General features: G+C 43.9%; 1 protein-coding gene across 1 annotated transcript; it reads right to left on the reverse strand.

Moving 5' to 3' along the window:
• Positions 1-10,198: 10,198 nt before the first annotated feature.
• si:ch73-22a13.3 (inositol-trisphosphate 3-kinase A) lies at positions 10,199-20,543 on the reverse strand. The gene is made up of 8 exons (XM_036548369.1): positions 20,473-20,543; positions 19,762-20,380; positions 17,899-17,983; positions 15,834-16,047; positions 14,034-14,238; positions 13,533-13,634; positions 10,785-10,856; positions 10,199-10,618 (listed from the first exon to the last, which is right to left on the reverse strand). The coding sequence occupies exons 1-8, from the start codon at positions 20,541-20,543 to the stop codon at positions 10,199-10,201; spliced, it is 1,788 nt and encodes a 595-aa protein (XP_036404262.1).
• Positions 20,544-22,408: the final 1,865 nt, after the last annotated feature.

A 22,408-nucleotide genomic window follows, 5' to 3' on the forward strand; every position in this document is an offset into this window, starting at 1 on the left:
ATGCTAAATTGCCAGCTATGTTCTGAGTATAAACAGCAAGTTAGCCAGCTGCATACGAATTAGTTAATTGATGTTTAGCTAAGCATTGAAGGGTACGTATCGCTGGTTGTGCTTCTGTCATTAAAATTGCAGATAAATTCATTAGTTAACTAAATTTAAAAAATACGGTTGGACTTCCGTAATACATTTAGCGTAAGTTACAAACTTTCCCCATCAGGTTACTTAGCTATCTGTGGGTGGATAGGTCTCTTGCTAGTAAAGTAGCCTAAAACATACCCATTCTGCAATGTTAGCTAACAGTAACACCGAGCTTCGGCGACGCAGCCGTTTAAGTGCAAATAATGGATAACTGTTAAAACAAGAAGCCTTTTTACCTTGGACAGGGTGCATGTGCGTAACCACAGCAAAGTTGTGGTACCACTTACGGAAGGACCTCATCCTGGTGACCAATTAAAGTCGATTCTTCTTTACTAATGGTACGCAGCAAATTAGCAGTTTGGGCCAGCGCTATGTGGCTAACGGTTATTGGATTTGCGCGTGACCAACAGGTTACGAACAGATTTGCGCAAGTCTTGCGGAATTATCGAGCTAGCTATTTCATAGTATGTTACCGCTGCTCTGCCAAATCTTTGCTGAGTGGATTTGGATGCTGATTAGAGTTATTAGACCACACTGCAGAATGCCATGTTCGATGAACTATAGCTGACAAAAAAAGCTACCAACAATTTTTACAAAGGTATGCCTGTGAATGTGATGGCGCCCTCTAACGTAGCCTGTGGGACAGGCTGCAAGTGACACAACTAGTGTATAATTATTGCATTGATATGGGAAATACTTTGCAATGCCTTTGTCTGAATTTGACAAGTATAACACAAGGTGGGCTGAGAGAGAGCTGGCCTTATGGACTTGACAATAGATAGGCAATAATATTTGCTGCTGTATTTTCAGAATCAGAATTGGACTTAATTTGCCAAGCATGCTTTTACACATACAATGAATTTGACTCTAGTTCCAGTGTCTCTCGGAGTGCTTTCATTCAACGTCAAGGTGACAACAACAAATACCAAACAACAGTAGTGATACAACAACAACAGTAGTGCAGGACACATACATGGCATAAGGATGGAATGAATGAGGTATATAGTAATAAATTTGAACAGCTACTGCACAATAAGTTAAAGTGAACATGAGTGCAGGCTGTGGGTCTGTACAACTATTAGTTATAGACAACTATTGCACTGTGTTATATACAGCTATTGCAGAATGAGCCTGAGATAAAGTGTTCCTGAGTGCGGGCTATGGATATGTACCACTATACAGCTATTGCACTGTGAACATGCAGTAACATGCATCGTTGACATGTTGCTGGTTTAACAGTTCAAGGGTGTGATGGTGTGTGAGAAGTTATTCCGGTGTCTGCTTGTTTTGGGGGGTACTGATCTGAAGTGTATGCCGGAGGGAAGGAGTGAGCAATGATTTTGCCTGCCTGTTCCCTGGCTCTGGTATTGAAACGATGCCGGAGTGTGGGCAGGTTAACTCCGATATTTTCTGCAGTAGGTATGCTGTAGTCTGTTGATGTCTTGATTGGTGGAAGAGCCAAACCAGACCGTTATAGATGTGGTGAGGACAGACTCAATGATTTCTGTGTAGAACTGAATCAGAAATTCCTGTTGCAGGATTTACTTCAGCTGGAAGTATATCCTCTGCTGGCCTTTTTTTGCAATGGAGATGGTGTTGGTCTCCCATTTTAGGTAATAAAATAATTCCCACGAACCTGAAGGTCTCCACAGCCGTGACAGTGCTGCCTAATATGGTGAATGGTATTCCTCCTGAAGTCCACATTCACCTCCGCTGTCTTAAGCATGTTCAGCTCTAAGTTGTAGTTGGCTGCACCAGAGGGTCAGATGTTCATCCTCACTTCTGTATACAGACTCATCACCGTCTTGGATGACACTGATGACTGTTGTGTGTCTGCAAACTTCAAAGGTTTGACCGAGGGGGTAACTGGAGGTGCAGACATTACTGTAAAGGGAGAAGAGCAGTGGGTGCCAGTGCTGACTGTCCAGGTAGTGGATGTGAGTTTTCCCAGCCTTGCTGCTTCCTGTTTGTGAGGAAGTTGGTAATCCACTGACAGGTGAGGGCAGACACAATGAGATGGGAATGTTTAGAGTGGAGTAGTTCTGCTGTGATAGTGTTGAACACCAAGCTGAAGTCTATAAACAAGATCTTTGCATAGGTCCCTGGGCAGTCAAGGTGTTGGAGAATGTTGTATAAACCCATGTCGACTGTGTCATCTACAGACCTGTTGGCCTGGTAGGCAATTTGCAGGGGGTCAAGCAAGGGGTCTGTGATGTCTTTCAGGTGGGCCAGGACTTCATTACATTACATTATTGGCATTTAGCAGATGTTCTTATCCAGAGTAACTTACTTACTTTTTCAGTTACAGTTTTTTTTTTTACAATGTTATCCATATATACAGCTGGATATTTACTATGGCAATTGTGGGTTAAGTGCCTTGCCCAAGGGTACAGCAGCAGTGCTCCGGTGGGGAATCAATCCAGCAACCTTTTGGGAACAAGTCCTGCACCCTTACCACTGTGCTACACCGTGGCCCCTTCATGACTACAGACGTGAGTGCAACAGACCTGTAGTTGTTAAGTCCTGTGATACAGAATTTTTTGGGGACTGGTATAATTGTGGAGCCCTTGAAGCAGGAGGAAACATCACATAGTTCCAGTGACCTGTTGAAGATCTTAGTGAAGACAGAAACCAGTAAGTCTGCACTGACTTTCAGACAGGAGGGTGAAACTCGATGTGGGCCTGGTGCTTTCCTGATCTTTTGTCTGCGAGAGTCTGCACACATGCTTTTCACAGATTCTGAGTGTAGGCTGGAGGGCAGGGGGGTCAGGGGTAATGTTGTATGGTAGGGTGAGAATTGGTACAGGTGGGGGCTGGTGGGGGCAAATGCTGCGTTCCATTTTCCCCGGATGTCGGACATCAGACCTGGGGATGACGTCACACCCAGTACAACAAGTCGGAAAACCAAGATGGATGCCTCCAGGAAAACCTTTATTGTGCTTGCTCTTTCGGAATACAGACAACTACAGAACAAATATGAGGTCCAAAAACATCATAGAGGAAGTTATATCCACTAATAAATGAATGGCCTGGCGCACTTAACGCTAGCTAGTTAACTAACGTTTGCATGTTTTCCACACTGATTCTGGGTCTTTGGATGAAAACCTATTTTCAGAGTAGACCCTTTTGGCTGCCTTGATTTCCTCTGAGTGTGTGTTCCTTGGCTGGTTATACAGGGTCCTCTCCCCACTCCTGTAGGCCTCATCTTTGGACTGATGAAGCTGTCTGTGTTTAATGGTGAACTAAGGTTTGTTGTTGCTGTATCTGATATGAGTCCTTTTGGGGATGCAGATGTTCTCACAGAAACTGATGTACAATGTCACAGTGTCAGTAAGCTCATCCAGATCAGATTTTTGGGAATAAAATGATCAGAAGGCATAGATAAAACTAATTTAAAATGAGGTCTTCTCCTGTATATAGAGTAACATAATTGTAAAGGAAATCTTAACAAGGACATCTGGATATCTTACTTTCTGGGAGTTAGAATCAGAAGGGTCTTAACGTTGAAATATGCTATGAGCAGCATGTATGTGTGGCATGACAGTAACTTTAAAACTCTACTCTATGAGGACATCACAGACATTTGTTAAGAGCCATTAATAGTAGGTGACTATCCCTCTTTTAGCTGGGAAAGGTATCTGAAGAGAAAGAATAGGACGATGAAGGCACCCCGAGAGGCAGCCACGGTTGCTTGGTGTCTGTGCTTGTTTGTTTTGTTCACTAAACTTTCAAATAGCATCACAATTCGGATTACTTTCGACCGATATGAGCTCTTATATGTTAGGAGCTTACAACCACAAGATTTTATACCGGAATTTCTGCGCACACCTGAGCCAAACTTTATCCCAGAACAAAGGTACGACAATGCGGCGAACATGGGGAAGACACGTTGTTTCTCTTTCGCGGTTTTGTAGACATGGCTTTTGACTGGCACTTCCTGGTATATTTCTGAAACAAATCCGACGAACTGTGAATGCTGGTAAACACGATAAAGGACTTTTCTACTACATCTGCATTCTGCTTCACTGAAACAGGGTTACATTAAAACATTCCTGACGCTTTGGTTTGTCACTGTTCAGAGCAGATCACGATCCCGCACTTTGCCAGAAATCCAGAGGCGGAGGAATATGTTTTTATTTTAACCCATCTATCCTGACCTATCCCATTTCCACTCTCTTCTCATCTATCCTATCCTCCGCTAAGTCTGCCTTCTTCCATTCCAGGATCCACTCCACCTCCTCTAACCCTCGCAAACTCTTCTCTACATTCTCCTCCCTCCTCTGCCCTCCTCCTCTTCTTCCTCCCTCTTCCCTTTCTGCTGATGACTTTGTCTCCTTCTTTGAGAAGAAGGTAAAAGACATCTGCGACTCCTTCCCTTCATCTCCTCCCATTTCGGATCCCGCACCCGCTGTCACTCCCACTACCTTCTCCTCCTTCTCCCAACCAAACTGACTCTGATGTTCTACAACTAATAAAATCCCACCGTCCCACTACCTGTCCTCTCGATCCTATCCCTATCTCTTTCAGTCCATCTTTATTTCTTCCTTAATCAACAGCTCCCTGTCCACTGGTATAGTTCCCTCTGTTCTGAAGAGGGCACAGGTCATGCCACTGCTAAAGAAACCCACTTTAAATCCAGCTGATGTCAGAAGCTACCATCCAGTATCTCTTCTACCATTTCTCTCTAAAACCCCTGAACCAACTTTCTCCCTATCTCCTCCAGAATAACCTCCTGGGCCCGAACCAGTCGGGATTCAAAGCCGGCCACTCCATTGAGACTGCCCTCCTCGCAGTCACAGAAGTGCTTCGCTTGGCCAGAGAGCAGTCACTCAGCTCTGTCCTAATACTTCTTGACCGTTCGACACTGTGAACTACCAGATTCTTCTTTCGTCCCTTGCTGGGATGGGCTTCTCAGGATCTGCACTCACATGGTTTGAATCCTACCTGTCTGACCGTTCCTATCAGATATCCGATAGGGGTTCTGTACTTGGCCCACTCCTTTTCTCCCTTTACACTAAATCACTGGGACAGGTTATCTCTGCCCACAGTCTTTCCTACCACTGCTATGCACATGACACACAGTTGTTCTTCTCTTTCTCCCCCTCCGACTCTCAGGTCCAGCCATGCATTGCAGCCTGCCTAGCTGTCATTGCCTCCTGGATGTCCGCTAACCATTTTAAGCTTAATCTGGAGAAGATTGAGCTTCTCTTTTTTCCAGCAAAGATCTCACCAACAATCAACGATCCAATCACCATTGAGGGTTCTGTGGTGACCCCTCCTGGTCAGCCAAAAATCTGGGCATGACCCTGGACGACCAGCTAAACTTCTTAAGTCACATCGCGGCGGTCACCAGGTTCTGCAGATTCTCCTCCTACAACATCAGGAGGATCCGCCCTTTCCTTACCCAACAAGCAACCCAGCTCCTAGTTCAAGCACTAGTCATCTCCCGCCTTGAGTACTGCAACGCCTTACTGGCTGGCTTACCAGCCTGCACTATCAGGTCACTTCATCTGGTTCAGAATGCTGCTGCACGCCTGGTATTCATGTCACTCTGCTACTCACTGCACTTCACAGGCTTCCGGGAGCAGCCCGCATCCAGTTTAAGACACTGGTACTGGCTTACCAGGCCACAAGAGGCTCTGTCCCATCCTACCTTCAGTCTTTGATCACTCCATGCGCTCCAACCAGATCTCTCCGCTCAACCTCTGGCCAGCTGGCGGTCCCCTCACTTTAGGAACCTGGCAGCCGTTCCACTCAGCCACATCTTTTTCTGCCCTCCGTGGTGGTGGAATGACCTTTCTGACCCAATCAGAACTGTGAAATCACTCGCCATCTTCCGCAGGAGCCTGAAAACCCACCTTTTCAGAATCCACCTGTCCCCTGTTGTGTAACCTTTCTGTTACGTTATGTTATGTTTTTATATTTTATGGTGTATAAAAAATCTTCTGTACTACGCTTGTCTCTATGTTGCAGGTCTTGTTTGCAGATTTCTGTTTTATTGTTGCAGGACATACAGGAGCATGGTACTGTACTAATTAATTTGCATTCCTACTGAGATGTTTTGCTTATGAGGTAGTTAGCCAAACCTGATTGATGCACTAATTGTAAGTCGCTTTGGTTTAAAAGCATCTGCAAAATACCAAATTGTAAATTGTAAATTTTAACGCTGGTGCAGCGATGTGTCTATTTTGGGCAAAACATGCTCTCCCGAGAAATTTTATTGTCAATTACAAGGCATTCTACCCCCCATGGGAATTTGCCTCCATAATACTGGTTGGGGTGTACATTCCATCTCAAGCAAATGCCCACTCAGCACAACAGCAGCTAGCAGACTAGATTGTACAGGTTGAAGGAAAACACCCTGACTCTCCAGTCATCATTATGGGCAATTTCAACCATGCCAACCCGAGTGTTGAACTCCCTAAATACAAACAACTGATCAAATGTCCCACCAGAGAAGGCAAAATCTTGGATCACTGTTACAGTGCCATCAAGGATGCATACAAAGAAACCATCCATGTCCCACTTGGAAACTCTGACCATTCCCTTATTCACTTCATCCCTTCATATAGACAAAAGCTTAAAACTGCCAAGCCTGATGTGAAAGCAGTGAAAATATAATCCTCTGAGGCCATAGAGGATCTGCGGGACTACTTGGACTACACAGACTGAGATGTTTTTAGAACCACCAAGGACATCATGACTATGCTGAGGCAGTTACCTCTTACATCATTTTTAGAAATGAGACCTGCATCCCAACAAAGACTGCCTATAGGTATAGCAACAGCAAACCTTGGTTCTCTTCTGAGCTGGGGAAATTACGTTCCATCAAGGAAGATGCCTTCAGGAGTGGTGACCAGCATGTATACAAGAGGGCCAAGCATGCACTCAATAAAGCAGTCAAAACTGCCAAGCGCAGATTTAGGGATAAACTGGAAAACCACTTCTCCACTCCACTGTTCTTCCAACTGGGGAGACTCCAGATTATGAAAAACTACAAACCTAAACCCACCAATGCTGCAGCAGACCCTTCACTTCCAAACCAGTTTAACATCTTCTACTCCAGATTTGAAACATAAAGGACTTTCACCCCACCCCCCTCTCCTCAACCCAGCCACACTCACTCTGAGACAGTCTGTTTGTGCCCACCTCCCCCCAACCCCTTCTGATCTGAACCTCGCTACACCTACAACCCCTATCCCTGGCACCTATCACTATCACCAGCCATGAACGCTGTATTCTCAAAAAAACAAAAGATCAGAAAAGCAGCCAGCCCTGATTGTGCCTCGCTGGAGACACTTAGGCACTGTGCAGAACAGCTATCTCCCATTCTGGCTGATCTCTTAAATCAGTCTCTGGCCCAGTACACCATGCCTGCTTGCTTCAAAACCTCCGTTATCATCCCAGTCCCCAAGAAACAGAAGATCTCCTGCCTGAATGACTACAAGCTGACTGCCCTAACCTCTGTTGTCATGAAGTGCTTTGAGAGACTCGTCCTGCACTACCTCAAAACCATGACTGATGCCCTCCAGGCCCCCTGCAGTTTGCACATAGAGCTAAGAGGGGTGTTGATGATGCTATCAACTTGGCTCTGCACCATATACTGAAGCACCTGGACAGCCCTTTTTGTTGACTTTACCTCTGTCTTCAACACTATCATTCCTGACCTACTACTGGAGAAACTAAAACAGCCTAGCATGCCCTCCCCATCCAGGACGTCCTAACCAGCAGCAACAGTACGTCATGGTGGGTAATTACATTTTGGACAACCTCTTCCTCCGCCTTGGCGCTCCTCAATGATGTATGCTCTTCCCACTGCTCTACTCACTGTACCCCAATGACTGCACTTCTAACAATGAATCTGTTAAACTTTTAAAGTTTGCTGATGACATTACGCTGATTGGCCTCATCTGAAATCCTTCTCATATTGGAAGAAGGCAAACCATCTGGTGTCACGGTGTGAAGCTAACAACCTGGACTTCAGGAAGAAGCCCACCCCGCACTTTGGCAATAAATGGCACCCCGGTCACAGAGTGGAGTCCTATAAATTCCTAGGCTCCATCATCCAACAGGATCTCAAGTGGGACAGGAACATCATCACAATAATCAAAAAGCACATCAAAAAATACAAGCTGTCACAAGAGCTATAGGTCCAATTCTTTACAGTCATAATTGAATGAGTGATGACATCTCCCATTTCCCTCTGGTTCAGATCTGCATCTTTGCACTCCAAGCAGAAACTGCAGGAGATGTGCGATGTGCAGAGAAGATCATTGGCCATCAGCTCCCCCCCCACAGACCTGTACTCATCCAGGATGAGGAAGAGGATGGGGAAAATTATGGCTGATCCCTCACATCCTGGCCACTTTCTCTTCCAGCTGCTACCATATGAGATCCATAAAGATTAGGACTACACGACATCTAAGCAGCTTCTTTCCTCAGGCTGTAATCCTTTCAAATAAGGGCCCTTCCCATATCCAAACCCTGTCCAATTGCAGTTTTACTTTAATTGTCCATCCCACAGATCCCACAACAGAACTGTAAAACTGTAAACTCATTGCACAAATGTACATAATCAATGGCATTGCACAGTTTCATTAATGGTTTCATTAATTAATCTTTGTTTGTGTTTTTAATGTTGACACCTGCACCAAGAGAAATTCCTTGTACATCTGTACTTGGTGAATAAAGTTCTGATTCTGATTCTGAATGGAAATGGGAGCTTTTGGATATTGTTATGTTTTTAATACAATTTATTTACTTAGTTCTTAAAGGCAGGTTATGTTTTAGAGCTTTCTGAGGTAACCAATTACTCAGGAAAAAAACTTCTGGAAGTGAACCCAGATTTTGCAGAGGGAGCTCATGCTTAACAAACCTTGGGGGCCTTGGAGAACCTTAACAAATCTTATTTAAGGAAGCTACAAAATGAGATGACTTCCTGCTTCTAATTTATTCTGCATTTAAAGACGTGTTTGATAAGGTGTCATATGAACAATTCTTTGTAACACTTAATTGTGGAGGAATTAACAGAGCTCTTTGAAACCCGACTTTGGCTTTAGTTTAAAATACATAGTAGTAAGAGGGACACCACCTAGGCAAGGAATTGTGTGAATCAGTGCTCAGACCACTGCTATCAGTTACATTCATGGCTTTGATAAGAATGTTACTAGCAAAGTAATCAAATGTGCAGATGACATAAAACTCAAAGGTGAAGAAAACAGTATGTAAGCTACTAAAATGGTTGAAAGAAGTGACATTCAACAAGCACCCAGTAAATGAAATGTAACACTACCAAATCTGCGTTCTACAAATTGTACATGTGGGCAGTAAGAAGGCAGAGGTTATCTGGATCTGGGAAAAGGAAAATAGAATACAGAGCACTGTAAAAAGTACTGAGAATAGACCATAGGAGGTTGTGTTAATGTTATACAATGCCTTTGTCATATCACATCCAGCTGTGGGCACAACACTTTTAGAATCCCGTGAAAATGTACAGAGAAAAGCAACTTGAAAAGACTAGTCCCTTGTATCAAACTGTTGAACTTTAATGTAAATATAACAAGAGCTTTGGAATGCTCATGACCACCTGGTTTCCCCTTAAATCCAGACCAACCCTCCCCCTGCCCTGCGTCTCCAAGGACGCAACATCTATCCACTATGGATGGATGTTACGTCCAACTATGTTTATGCTGCCATAATACTATGGTATTTATAGTGTAAAATGTATTTTTGCAGAACCATGATTCACACCAGAAAATACCTAGTCTAAAATTTCTCTCTACACTATGCCTACTCAGTAGTCCTTGTCTTGGATCCAGCTTATATTCCAATTAAGTTTCACTGGGGAGGAAATGAGGTCATTGATACCCTGTCCCAGAGCGGTACATGCACACACAACACTGAGTATAAGTCATAGTTTTGTGGTTGTTCCAGGTCCAACATTCTTGGCTAACCAGTCACTCTCCGCACTGTTCCAGATCCACTGTTGCAGTCAGAGGACTTGACTGCCCAGAGCACTGATGCAGCACTGCAGAATTCTGTCTCCACTGCCAACCTGGTGTCACTTTCTGGGGGAGGAGTTCTGACAGACAACTGAGGCCCATTGTGCCGGCTCCGGAGTCAGCTGAGGTCCATTTCCGCTGGGTTCCGACATGCCATCATTCGGTAATGTTTCAAAACCGTCGGTGCTCGTAGCAGACAGCAGACCTGGGACCGGAGTGGCCTCACCATGGTGTGGCACAACCTGGCTCTCCGGTTGGTGATCAGCATCCTGTGCATGGGTCAGTCTGAGTGCCTCCATCACCAGCAGGATGAGGGAGGCCAGGCCAATCAGGTAGCCATCCTCCCGATTGCCCTCCACCCATGGCACGTTGTGCTTCAGACAGATGCCAGGAGGCATGGGGATTGTCTTGGCAAAATCAATCATCCATATATTGGCCTTACTGCAGTCGTGGACAAAGAGTAGAGAGCTCCCAATGATCTGTTGGAAGGAGTGCCAAAGAGGGATGGGGGCAGGAACAGAAGGGAAGGAGAGAGGGATGGGGTGACGACAATCAGCGGAGAGGAACTGGAGTGGGATGGTTTGTTGCACTCATGCTCTTGGTAAACTGGTGGATGACTTTATCTGCAAATGAAAACAGACTGACCTCATGGTTTTGGAAAAACTCAGATACTTTCAGAGCCTCGTTGAGAGCCTGGAGTCTAGACAGGTACGCCTCCTGGAAGAAAAGGAGAGGTGTGGCAGCATCACAGAGGCAGAGAACAAGTGAGAGGCAAAGAGAGGGACGGAGAGAGAGTGAGGCAAAGAAGGAGTGAGGGGCAGAAAGAGGGAGGGAGAGACTGAGAGACCAGAAAAAAAGGGAGGAGGAGAGAGAGGGTGGGACAGACAGAGCATGAAGGATAGAAAGAGAAGGCAAGAGAAAAGAGCAGGAAAGTGAATGAAGGAGGGTCCAAATCTGCAAAGGTGGAGATAAACTGGCGCCCAGCAATGGGGTAGCATTCATCTAGTGTTCTGTAGCAATCTGAACACTACAGTACTCACCTTGAGTAAGAGCCAGATTTTTGTTTTTCAAATGATTGCATTCACTGATTTAAAAACAGCATGGAGAAAACTGGCAGAAGAACTTTCTGTCCAACAGAGTTCAATTTTCACATAAACCAGCTACAGATACAGATACAGTACTGGGAACAATCTACAGCACTTGGTCTCCTTCTCATTAGATAGGGCTGGGCGATATAGCCATCGCGATATATAGAATAGCTATTTTTAGCGCAATAACAGCTATCCCCAGTATGTGGCATTAGGTTTATTCCCATATTGTTTTCCAGCCATACCTGATGCGGGAGCACACCTCCAGTTTTCTGAGGCTGTGTGAAATGCTTCTGGGGGAAAAAAACACCACTTGTATCTATTCAATGTTGAAGATTGTTTAATTAACAAGGATGGCATTTATCGATTTAAATTATGTTAAATGCTCATAACACATCACAGCTTTTGGGAGGTCTGTGTTCTAAACGTTATTGTTCATTGCACTCAACCTCACCTAAAAGTTTATTCTCAGTAATTTAAATCGATTTAACTAAATTTAGCTCCGTTTTGTAATTTGAATTTTGTAACACAAGAAAGCTATAATGTGAAACATTTAAGAGAAAGCTTTGGGATTATTTGCCACTTAATTATTCAAATTGCCATTCTTGTTAATTAAACAATCTCATAGCTTTCGCAATAGCACACAAACTACAGACAATCTGCGGTGTTTCGCAAGCATAATCATTTATTCTAATTACGCGATTGGTGTTAATTATCCTGTGAATTATTTGTTTTATTGTTAATCAAGGAGGACAAAGGGGAACAGGTTGAAAGTAATGATTTAAAAAGGTATTGTTCGGGCTTCCCTTGTTTCCAGCTCACCCGCTGCCACTGCCCCAGAAGCATTTCACTTGAACTTTGGAGGTATAACTAAAGGGAAAAAAATATGGGAAGAAACCTAACACTACATACCAGGGATAGCTGTTATTGCGCTAAAAATAGCCTTTTGATATATCGCAATGGCTATATTGCCCAGCCCTAACATTAGATGAGGCCAAATTTATCCTCTGCACAGGTGATTCTGCTATCTCCCACAGAAAAAAGCGTTACAGTAGAATCTGGATCTGCTGGAGGACTGCTGTCAGAAAACTTACAGAAAACAAAAATAATGACCTTCCAAAAAGCCAGGTTTCAGAACTACAAGTACCAACTTACTCTTACATCCAGAAGCATGCCCATCTATTGGTAATTTGTTACAAGGAAAAGCTTACAGAACATTGTATGCACTTAAGAGAAGACTCTTTATAGAAAAATAAAAATAGCCATTAAAATTTATACCAAACTATAACAGTGTAATCCATTCTATTCCACTGTCCAAACATGAGGTTTGGAATCCACTCAGCCAGCTCAAGTTGTCTATGTGAGACACACATCCAACAAAAACATCACCAAGTACAGAATTAGTGACCACACCCTAGTTATTGAGAAAGGCCTTTATTTACCACTGTGGTTGCAAAAATAGGAAAAGGTTCACATGGTGCAAACAGAGAGCCACTTCCTCCTACATTGTGAAAAACACTGCACATGCCTCCCTAAGTTTAAAGCAATGAGTGAAAATGAAAAACAATCACCACTACTCCTATGTGGAGGATGTACAGTGACTAGCCTAGAACACTGCTTATCAAACAGTGTGTTGGTCACACTGCCCTGATCACAATTATCAATGCTGTTACTCTGTCATTATCTTTCCCCACCACTGGCTTTCACGATTAGTCCACTTTGGGAATACAATACATTGAGAAGGAAAGAAAAAACAAGTGACCAAAAAGAAGGACAAGGGAAGGAGAAAGCAAGGGAAAAGAGAAAGAGACAGTTGCTGTTGTTGATCACAGGATGAAAGACAGGGGGTCGGGGCAATAGATGTGGGGGGTGTAGGGGAAAGGCAGTGTGTCCACCTCTTCTTAAATGGTTTAACAGCATTGTGGATGTGCTTCTGCATACGCTGTATCATTTGTCAAAATGCTTGGGCAGCACAAAGGTGTCACATAAATAATTTAATTAACAATTTAGCCGCTTAAGTAACTAGTAATTGCTTAAGACACCAGGTGTTAGGTGTAGCAGGTGAGTAAGACCCCAGGTATGAGGAGTACAAGAGTGAGTAAGACTCCAGGTGTAAGGAGTTAAGAGTGAATACGGCTTGATCTGTAAGGAGTAGAAGGCAAGTAAATCTTGAGTTTTAAGGGCAAGAGAAGAATATAAAACGAATAGAGTGCAAAGGACACAAGGCAGGCAAGAAAGAGTGCAAAGCAGAGAAAGAATGGGGGAAGGAGGAAGAGGCATGTTGCATATAGTGAAAGCAACTGACCAGGATATGTGACTGCCTCTTGGTGAAGAAAAGAAGGACATCGATCACTTGGTCAAAGCTTCGAGTCTTCTTGAAGTCCCGCAACACACTTCCATCCTCCACCTAACAGGCAACCAATAGCCCACATGTTAGTGTGTCAAGCATTTTTGTAACAATAAGAAAGCTGGGCTTATGTTGGCTTGGTTGCTACCATCATCAAGAACATACTTCCAGCTGCTGCTTCCCTAGCTAGCATTATAAAAATGTAGGCTGAAAACAAATATACATTTCATTCTCTCAAATTGGAAAAAGTGTCCTGAAATGCCCTTGTACACAGGTAAATAGCAGTACTGTACAATATTAGTGAATCTGATAATCAAATGCATGAATATTCAGAATATGTGCTTCTGTGTGTGTGTGTGTGTGTGTGTGAGTATGACATGAATGCAAATCCATAGATGTGTGGTATGTCAAGGTATCAGTCCATTCCTGTGTGTGGTGGTGAGTGGCGGACTCCTTCACCGTCACCCCCTCGATCCTGAAGCCCAGTGTTGAGGTGGAGCTCACGCTGTCTCTCCAGTGCATGTAGCACAGTTTGGTCACCCCGCCCTGCGCATGCTCCTCTGCAGAGGGTGCCATCGGGTCCACCTTCACCATCTTCTGGTACATGTCACTCCGCAGGCAGGGGTTCAACTGTGCCTTCGTCAGCTCCTCCTCCAGGTAGGTCCTGGGGGGTATAGCCGATCGCCGATATACACGCACACACAGAAACAGATCAATTAAACAAACACCAATCTTTTCTGGTTTTTTCCATGTCTTCCATGCCTTTTCCCCTTAATGCAGCCTGTTGAGAGTTGCCAATAGTACACTAGGCTCATCTCACCACGGCATTCTCTCAGGAGTGCTGAAGCAAGATGAATTAAGGTAGGATACACTCAGCCAAAGGATGTATTTCACACTATAGCTGGAGGATAGTTGCTACTCCACTGAAGTCAACCAAGCAACTTCCAGGCCCCTGACAAATGGCAAGGTGCTTGAAAGCAGTGAGACAAGCACACTGTGAAGGAGAGCCTTCACCACCTCTCCCTAAGGCTACATCCGAATACTCATACTTCCATACTATATAATACGCAAAAAGCAGTACGTCACAATCTGTAGGGTGTCCGAATACTTAGTAGGCATTTAATAGTAGTCGAACAGTACCCGGATGACCTACTACATCCGAAGTATGCAAAAGTACTACACTACGCTATCCCATAAGTCAGCTGGAGCCTGAATAACAGAAGAAGAAGAATTCCCCGGGAAAAAGATAAAGAAGGTAGCGGTGTAGTCAACTTGGTTAAGCTAACAAATCAAGTGGCTTGTTACGTAACGTTAGCTTTTTGTTTTACCTCAGGTTGACAGTCAGCTAAGTAAAGCAGACTGATTTTTAAAACATGTAAACATTTAAACATCCGGGTCAAAGGACAAGTAAGATGGCAGCAGAGTACGTTGAATTGTGTCCTTACTATTCGCTCGCATACTCATAGTACGTACTACAGTAACGGTTGGGTAGTACGTTCTTAACCGAAGTTAGTGCATACTGAGTATTCGGATGCAGCCTAAGTGTTAATTGTGTCAATCATTGGTTAATTGGTCACATGTGTGTGACTTGTTTGGGGAACCAGGTTGATTAAATACAGGTGTTGCTGGAGTGCAGGAGGGAAGGCTCACTTTGTCCTTGCTGATGGTATTCATAGGCTGTTTTGTTTTGTCAGGTTTAACAATAGATTGTTTTTTTAACCTTTGTTCCTTTCTACTCATTTATGGGAGAAGTGTCAGCCAGCTTCTATACATGCACCCTGGAAGAATGAAGCCAAATCATTCCGACCAATGTGGTGATCATCCACAGATGACACGTCTGGTCCTAGAAGCTCTACCAATCATTTGACAGGTTTTCATAATGAGGGAAAATTGTGTAAATGATAAAATTTGATTTGTGCCTAAAACAAATTTGCAGAAAAAACTACATTCAAGGTAACAGGCAATTGTTATATCTGTTCATCATTACAGGGCTTAGAGCACTTAAAGAGCTGATGAAACTTACATCCAAAAAAACATCTTTATTTGTTTCTTATTTGCAGACTATTACCTTTAACAACTCATTTAATTTAGTAGGCGTGCCCCAGCGGCAACGGTCAAGCCAGTCTGAGCAAGGTCCGTTTTCAATTAACTCTGTAAACCCTGATTGAGTGAGTTCAGCTGAAACCAGAGCCATGGCACGTGGCCTTGCGGTAGGACTGCAATTGAGAAACCCTGTTCTATATTCATCTGCCTGTGTACCTGACACCCATTTTGCAATCCATTATGACTGGGCAGCTCAGCCCACTCAGCAGGTCCTCCAGGCGGATGTAGCTCTCGCCCCCTCTGCTGGCCAAGCCATGGTACCGTGGAACGAACTGGCGCAGGGTGTCACTCATCAGGGCTTGGAGGCAGGCATTCTCCACAGCATTGAACCTCTTCAGCACCTCGCCCCCCTCGCTGAGATGGAAATTACCTAGAGACACAAGGATAACTCTTTCAAATTTTGGCTACATCCACCACAGACAACTTCATAAAACTTGCTTTAGCCAGTTGTGTCAACATATTAGTTTTCATGTGAATTCAGTTTTTATTTTCATCAGCAGTGCTTGCCTGTGCAATCGCTTTTTAATCTCAATGATACTGTTCAACCCCAACTCCTAGGTTGGATTCATCCCCCTGTTAACTTTTATGCTCTGCTTTCTCAAGGTCTGTAGTTATTTCAAATGTCTTCAGCAGGGCACTTTAAGGCGCAAGGGAAAATCAAGCACTCTTGAGACTGATATTATAAGAACCAACTTATTCACCATTTACAAGCATTTGAAACAAAGTTGTATCTTGATTGCATTATCTAAAGGTGTGCTGAGTAAAGTCGCATGCAATGAAGTCACATGCAACTAGAATATGCAACTTCAGTTGTATGTAAAGTGCTTCAAAACATCAGCATAAATGATTCTGAACAGAAAAAGAATCTTCCCTCATACACAGCCATATTTTGGAGCTGGCAGGTGTATAGAGTAGCAGGCTCAACCACTGCAATAACCTGTGCAGGAGCGTTGTGGACCACTGTTGTCCACCAGTACACTCACCAGCAGTGAACAGCTATTTTTCACTGCAGGTCACACAGCCAACTACAACAGAGTGGGTGCTCATCAGAGAATAGGTGCTACTCCTCTGATTTGCGCAACATTTGAGTAACTTGCAAGTGCCTGAGTACTTGCCTGAGCCTGAGCGTAACCAAGAGCAGTGAGACAAGGGGACCCTGGCCAACCTACCTGCCCCTATATCTGGCAGAATGATTTTAATTTGTTCCACTGCTGTGGGCTCCTGGTCATCATCGATTGATGACACAGGTGGGATCGAGCTTGGCCTGTAAAGACCAGTAGGCACCTTCACCACTGAGCTACTCAGGAGCCCCACTGAAATTAATCTTGATGGCAAATAATCTAATGGATCCAACTGAATGTATATTCTGAATTCAGATGAACCCAGATTAGTTTCATGGTGGTGCAGTAGCAGAAACTCAGGTAAAATTTGTTCAGCATTATTCAAGTTAGTCAGTCAGATGAACAATCAATTTTAATCAAGAAATTATCTAGCTGGTTAAGGGACAGTCACATGGACAATGCAGAAGCCTCCTGAAATGTTGAAAGTGTAAACATGACAGTTTTGGTCTACAGGCTGAAAGACAGAGGAAAGAAAGACCTCCACACCCATGCCCACACACACGCACACATGCAGGAAACACGTATGTGCACATACTCATTCATGTACACATGCACACAAGCACACACACAAATGTGCACATGCATACATGCACACACGCACACAAGCACATACACAAATGTGCCTGTGCACGTATGTGCACACTTATGCATGCGCACATACAGTACCAGTCAAACGTTTGGACACACTTTTCTTTATTTTTACCATTTTCCACATTTTAGAATAAGAGTAAAGACATCAGAAATATGAAATAGCAGAAATGGAATCATGCAGTGAACAAAAGAGTGTTATAAACAAATCAAGACTTCTTATACTTTAGATTTTTCAAAATAGCCAAAAATGATTTTTTAAATTAAACATGAAAAGAAATTGAAAGAAATTCATACATAGGCATCAACTTCACTTTTTATATTTGTCTATGGAACAAATTTCAAGCATTTAAGCATAAATCTTTTGATCAAAATGTCTTTGAATGCATGTTTCCCATTATCTTAATCAGCTGTGTCCAAACATATGACTAGTACTGTTCACACATGCACACACACACACACACACAAGCACAAATGTGCACACATGTGCATGGCTGTAAATGTGCACGTGCCGTGGTGTCCAGCAAGCTGCACCCAGGAGCTCTGCCGCCGCACTGACCACTGCATCATGTTCAGGAACGTCTTCCAGGAACGGCTCTGCAGAGGATGTTGAGAGGGAGAAATAGAGAGAAAGATTGACATGGGGAGGTTAAGTCATTGTCAGCACAAAGACCAAGAAATGTCAGTGCCCTTTTGGCTGTTGTTACTGTGGGCCAAGCCTGTACAGCAGAAAGTCACCCTGCCTTTTCCTTCCTGCCTTTAAACATTCAGGGTGGAATTGTTCTGATCACTCTCTCCCTCTGAAACGTGAGGCATGGTCTTCAATTCCCTACATCATCATCTCTCTCTTCAGGCTCCATGCAAATCTCTCTTGGGGCATATTCAAATGACCCCATACATCTCTCAGTCTGTAAATGATCTCTTTCAAGCCAATGCAAATCAGGAGATTGAGGGATAGAGAAAGGGAGAGAGAGGGAGAGGACAGACAGCGAGAAAGAGGAAGGAGGGAAAGAGAAAGGGAGAGGGAAAGGGAGAGACAGGGGGAGAGAGGGAAGGACAGTGAGAAGGAGTGAAAAGGAGAAAAAATGAAAACAAGACCACCCCACAATAAATAAACAATAAATGAGACGGAAGCTGAAAAAAAAACACAATGGGAAGTTTGTGTTTCCTGGGATTTCCTACTTATGGATCTCTGCTGACTGTAGACTATGAAACTTGCTCTGCAGACTGTGGTTCTCTGCTCTCATAGAAGTCCAACCTCTTTTTAAGCAAAGTACATAGCCCACCCTAAATGTCTGCTGGAGTTATTCTGTACAACCTCAACATACGCCAAAATATAACATCAAACACACATACATGTGCATACATATCTGGATCTAGACATTGTGTTGACGCAGTAAAAAAGAAATGATGGTGATACATGGTAGAAAGTACCAGTCAAAAGAGGGTACATTAATAACATACAATGCCTTTGTCACATCATATTTAGAGGATCATATCAAGTCCTGTGCATCACACTATGAGAATGATACAGAACCTCTTAAAAAGCACAGAAAGAAGCAACAAGCCTGGTTCCAGGTATCAAACATACATGTTATGAAAAAAAATATTACAGACACTGAATCTTTTTTAAGTCTCAGCAAAATAATACTTAGAGAATCTGACTGAAGATTTCAAATATTTAAAAGAGATTCATAAACTGGACTGCATAGACACTTTCAAGATGCATTCTGTCTGCACAAGAGGCTACATTTACACAGACAATAGGAAGTATATTTTTCAGTTATGTTATGAATCACGGTGAAAGCAGTGACCCTTAAGAGTGTTCAACTTTGGGCCTCCTTACTGCAAACTGAATTTCACATAATTATTGAATTATTGCCACAGTACTAGATACACTCTAGGTTATGGGTAAAAGTATGAGCCTAGCTGGGCTGAGTGGCCTGCTCTCATTATTAAACTCCTTATGAGAACAGTCATTCTGTCAAATAAGCAATGGCTTTCCTATTATCACATCTCAACAAAGCCAGTCTCTCTCATTGCATTACACCTCTTTAATAACATATACTGGTCAGACACCATGCTGCACTGCAGTGCCCTGGGTTTGTTCAGGCTTTCTGCACCTAGCAAACACATACTATTGTGCAAACATTGTCACAACATCCTGCTTAAGCATTTTCATTCTGAAGGTCATGCTGACTATGGCAATCGCTGTTGACACATGAAACAGTCTGAAAACCACAATGACACATATATCTGCTGCATTCCCCTCCCTTGGGAAAAAAGGAAGAAAGGCCCAATGTGCTCAACCCCTGCAGTCGAAGGCAGAACCCAAAGTAGTAGGTGTGCGCAGGACACCTGGTCCCCCCCCTCACCTTCCTCATAGTCTGTCTCCTGGTGGCCATCTCTTCGCCCTCGCTGGGGACCTCGTCACTCTCAGCGGAGGAGCAGTTGAAGGAGGAGGAGGAGGAGGAGGAGGAATGCATGAGCATGCGCGTGAGGATGGTGCGGCGCATGGAGCCCTGCCGCTCTATGTCCCCCTCCGCCCCAACCCCCCACATCACAGTCTCTGTTTCCCTTTCCCTCCTCAGCTCCTCCTGCCCCACCAAGGCCCCATCCCACTCCCTTGCCCTACAGCTGCACTGCCTGCTCCTTTCCCTCTCCCTCTCCCCCTTCTCCTCCATGCCAACTCCTGGTCTCTCCCTCCTCCTTGCCTTCCACTTCTCCTTTTCATTGTCCCTCATTTTTGACACGCTCCTCCTGGGCCCCGCTCCTCTGTCCTTCTCAGACTCCCCCTCTTCTTCTCTTTCCTCTGAGATTCCCTCCTTCCCCTCCTTTTCCGTGTTTCCTCTCCGATCCTCTTCTCCTTCCTCTCTGCTATCTGGCACTGGGTTCTGATCTAGACACTTCTCCGCAGGGCCTCGCTCTGGTTTAGCAGCTTCCTGAGCTCTGGCTTGTGTCTCCGGCTCTCCTGAGCTAAGCACACTCTGCTGCCTGGAGGAGAAAACCGGTCGCATGGAGCACAGTTTTGGTCTGAGTCTGTGTGCTTCCACCTCTGTGCACGGGGCAGGGTGGCTCCAGCTTACCTTTTCACAACCGTCACACATAAACGTACAGCCATCTTGCTCTTCTCTCCTCTCCCCACCTTCCTCTCCATACTCCTCCCCATCATTCTCCCTCCTGTTACACTCTCTCTCTCCCTTCCCCCACCCCTCACTCAGCACCCAGCTTGAGGAAGTAGCTTTCATTCCTCTATACACTAGGTAACACGCTTGATATTGCCCAGATTGAAATTACTCTCGAGATGTCGGTCAAATGTTCTTTGAACGAATTGTGTCCATGTGTCTTGTGGAAAGAACATTGGAGTCCTGAGAAGGAAATGAAGGCAAATATTAGTGAACGCACTTTCTACTTTTCGGCATCATGTCTCGTAGCCCTATATCAGCTGTTTAACACGAGGGGCGACCGTGTACCAACTTATTTCAATATGTCAAGGAAACGATGCTTTAAAAAGCAGGATCAATTTTCATGTTTCAAGTGCAGCACGTTATAATGATCTGGCGTAACAGAAGTTAAGAAACACGGTTTCTGACACGAAGTATTATTTGTGAATAAAACGACAAAATATTCACTTACGCTGCTCAACCGACCACATCATTAGTTAAAGACAGAAATAAGTAACCTACCAATATTCTTCTTTGTGTTGTCTCCCTTCTGCGCTCTGTCTGCCTGTTCTGTAATATCTCCATCAATCCCTTTAACAATTTGCCTCTTTGATGCTCTTTTTGTCCTGTCACTACCTCCTTCCTCGATAAGTCCTTGATTTGCATGTGGTTGAAACCAGCCCCGAACTTTCTGAAACATGCCGTCTAGAGCAGCAGGGAGCAAGGAGTTCTAGAAACTTATCTGTTGGAGGCACAGGTGTATCAGCTGAATAACACGCATAATAAAAATGCATGTTATTGTGACTCCAGTCAAACTGAACTCAGAAGCTATCTCTGTGACCAACGGGTGTAACTATAAAAGCTATGTAGCAATTTATCGGGCGGATGTTCTCACGTTTTTACGTGTTCCATTCGTATCTTTCCATGATTTAATCGTGTCAGAATTTTAAATACTACCATACATGTGTTTTGTTCTGTGTCGAAAGTATGCAACTTCAGAAAACTGCCTTGAAAAAGGTATATAAGCATAGGCTATGTTATCGTTTTCATATGTTGTTACCGCTCGAGTTTTGACTAGTTTAACCCTTTCGCGTCGTGCGATTTGAACACGAGACTGGAAAAATTCCAGCTAATTTTAGCTTTGAGGAAACAGCGATTTAACATTAAAAATATAGCAACTGCTAACTGAAAACTATGAGAAGCTTAATAACGCTAATGACAATATAACGAACCATGTAACGTAACACAGGCGCTACATAGCATGAAAAATAAGTTACGTGCGAAAAGGTTAAAAACGCAGAATGCATATAATATAGGCTATCACAATACGAGGGACAGACAAATTGGCAAATACACATCTGTTATTTTAGTATATTATTATCTAATATCTATCACTTATTACATGATGTCAGTTTCGGTAAAACGTACCAACTTTTAAAATGTTCAATGTTTGTGATCAGTAGCCTACTAAAACGTCTGCTGTTAAAAGTCATACTGACATTTTGTCATTTAGCAGACGCTCTTACCCAGAACATGCAAAAAGCGCATGTAATAAAGTAGCATGAAAACGGTAGCTTACGTATAGGAAACCGCTGACGACATACAAACACGCGTCCCTCCGTTGCAGTGTCACGGCAGCTGGCGCTTGCAAGTGGGGTCGATACATAACTGCAGCACAATATCCCTACTGTAAAACTACACAAATAGAGAATGCGATCTGTGCTTTGGTGGGGCCTGCCGTTATGGGAAGCTCGTTAGACTGCACTGGAGACGGAAAAAGACGATGGAAGTGCGGGGAGCAAAGGTCTACAAAAGAGAGGAAACGGAGTCGCAGGCGCGGCGCTAAAACCTGCCTTTC

The sequence above is a fragment of the Megalops cyprinoides genome, chromosome 16 (genome assembly GCF_013368585.1).
Source record: "Megalops cyprinoides isolate fMegCyp1 chromosome 16, fMegCyp1.pri, whole genome shotgun sequence".
NCBI classification, from domain to species: Eukaryota; Metazoa; Chordata; class Actinopteri; order Elopiformes; family Megalopidae; genus Megalops; species Megalops cyprinoides.

What these genes read in the sequence shown, in the direction of transcription:
- si:ch73-22a13.3 (XM_036548369.1), bottom strand. Translation starts at nt 20,543, where the DNA reads ATGGAGAGGAAGGTGGGGAGAGGAGAGAAGAGCAAGATGGCTGTACGT. An exon ending in TGTGTGACGGTTGTGAAAAG is followed by an intron (nt 20,381 to 20,472) that starts GTAAGCTGGAGC and finishes TTTCTCCTCCAG; the next exon opens with GCAGCAGAGTGTGCTTAGCT. An exon ending in GATTGCAAAATGGGTGTCAG is followed by an intron (nt 14,239 to 15,833) that starts GTACACAGGCAG and finishes TATACCCCCCAG; the next exon opens with GACCTACCTGGAGGAGGAGC.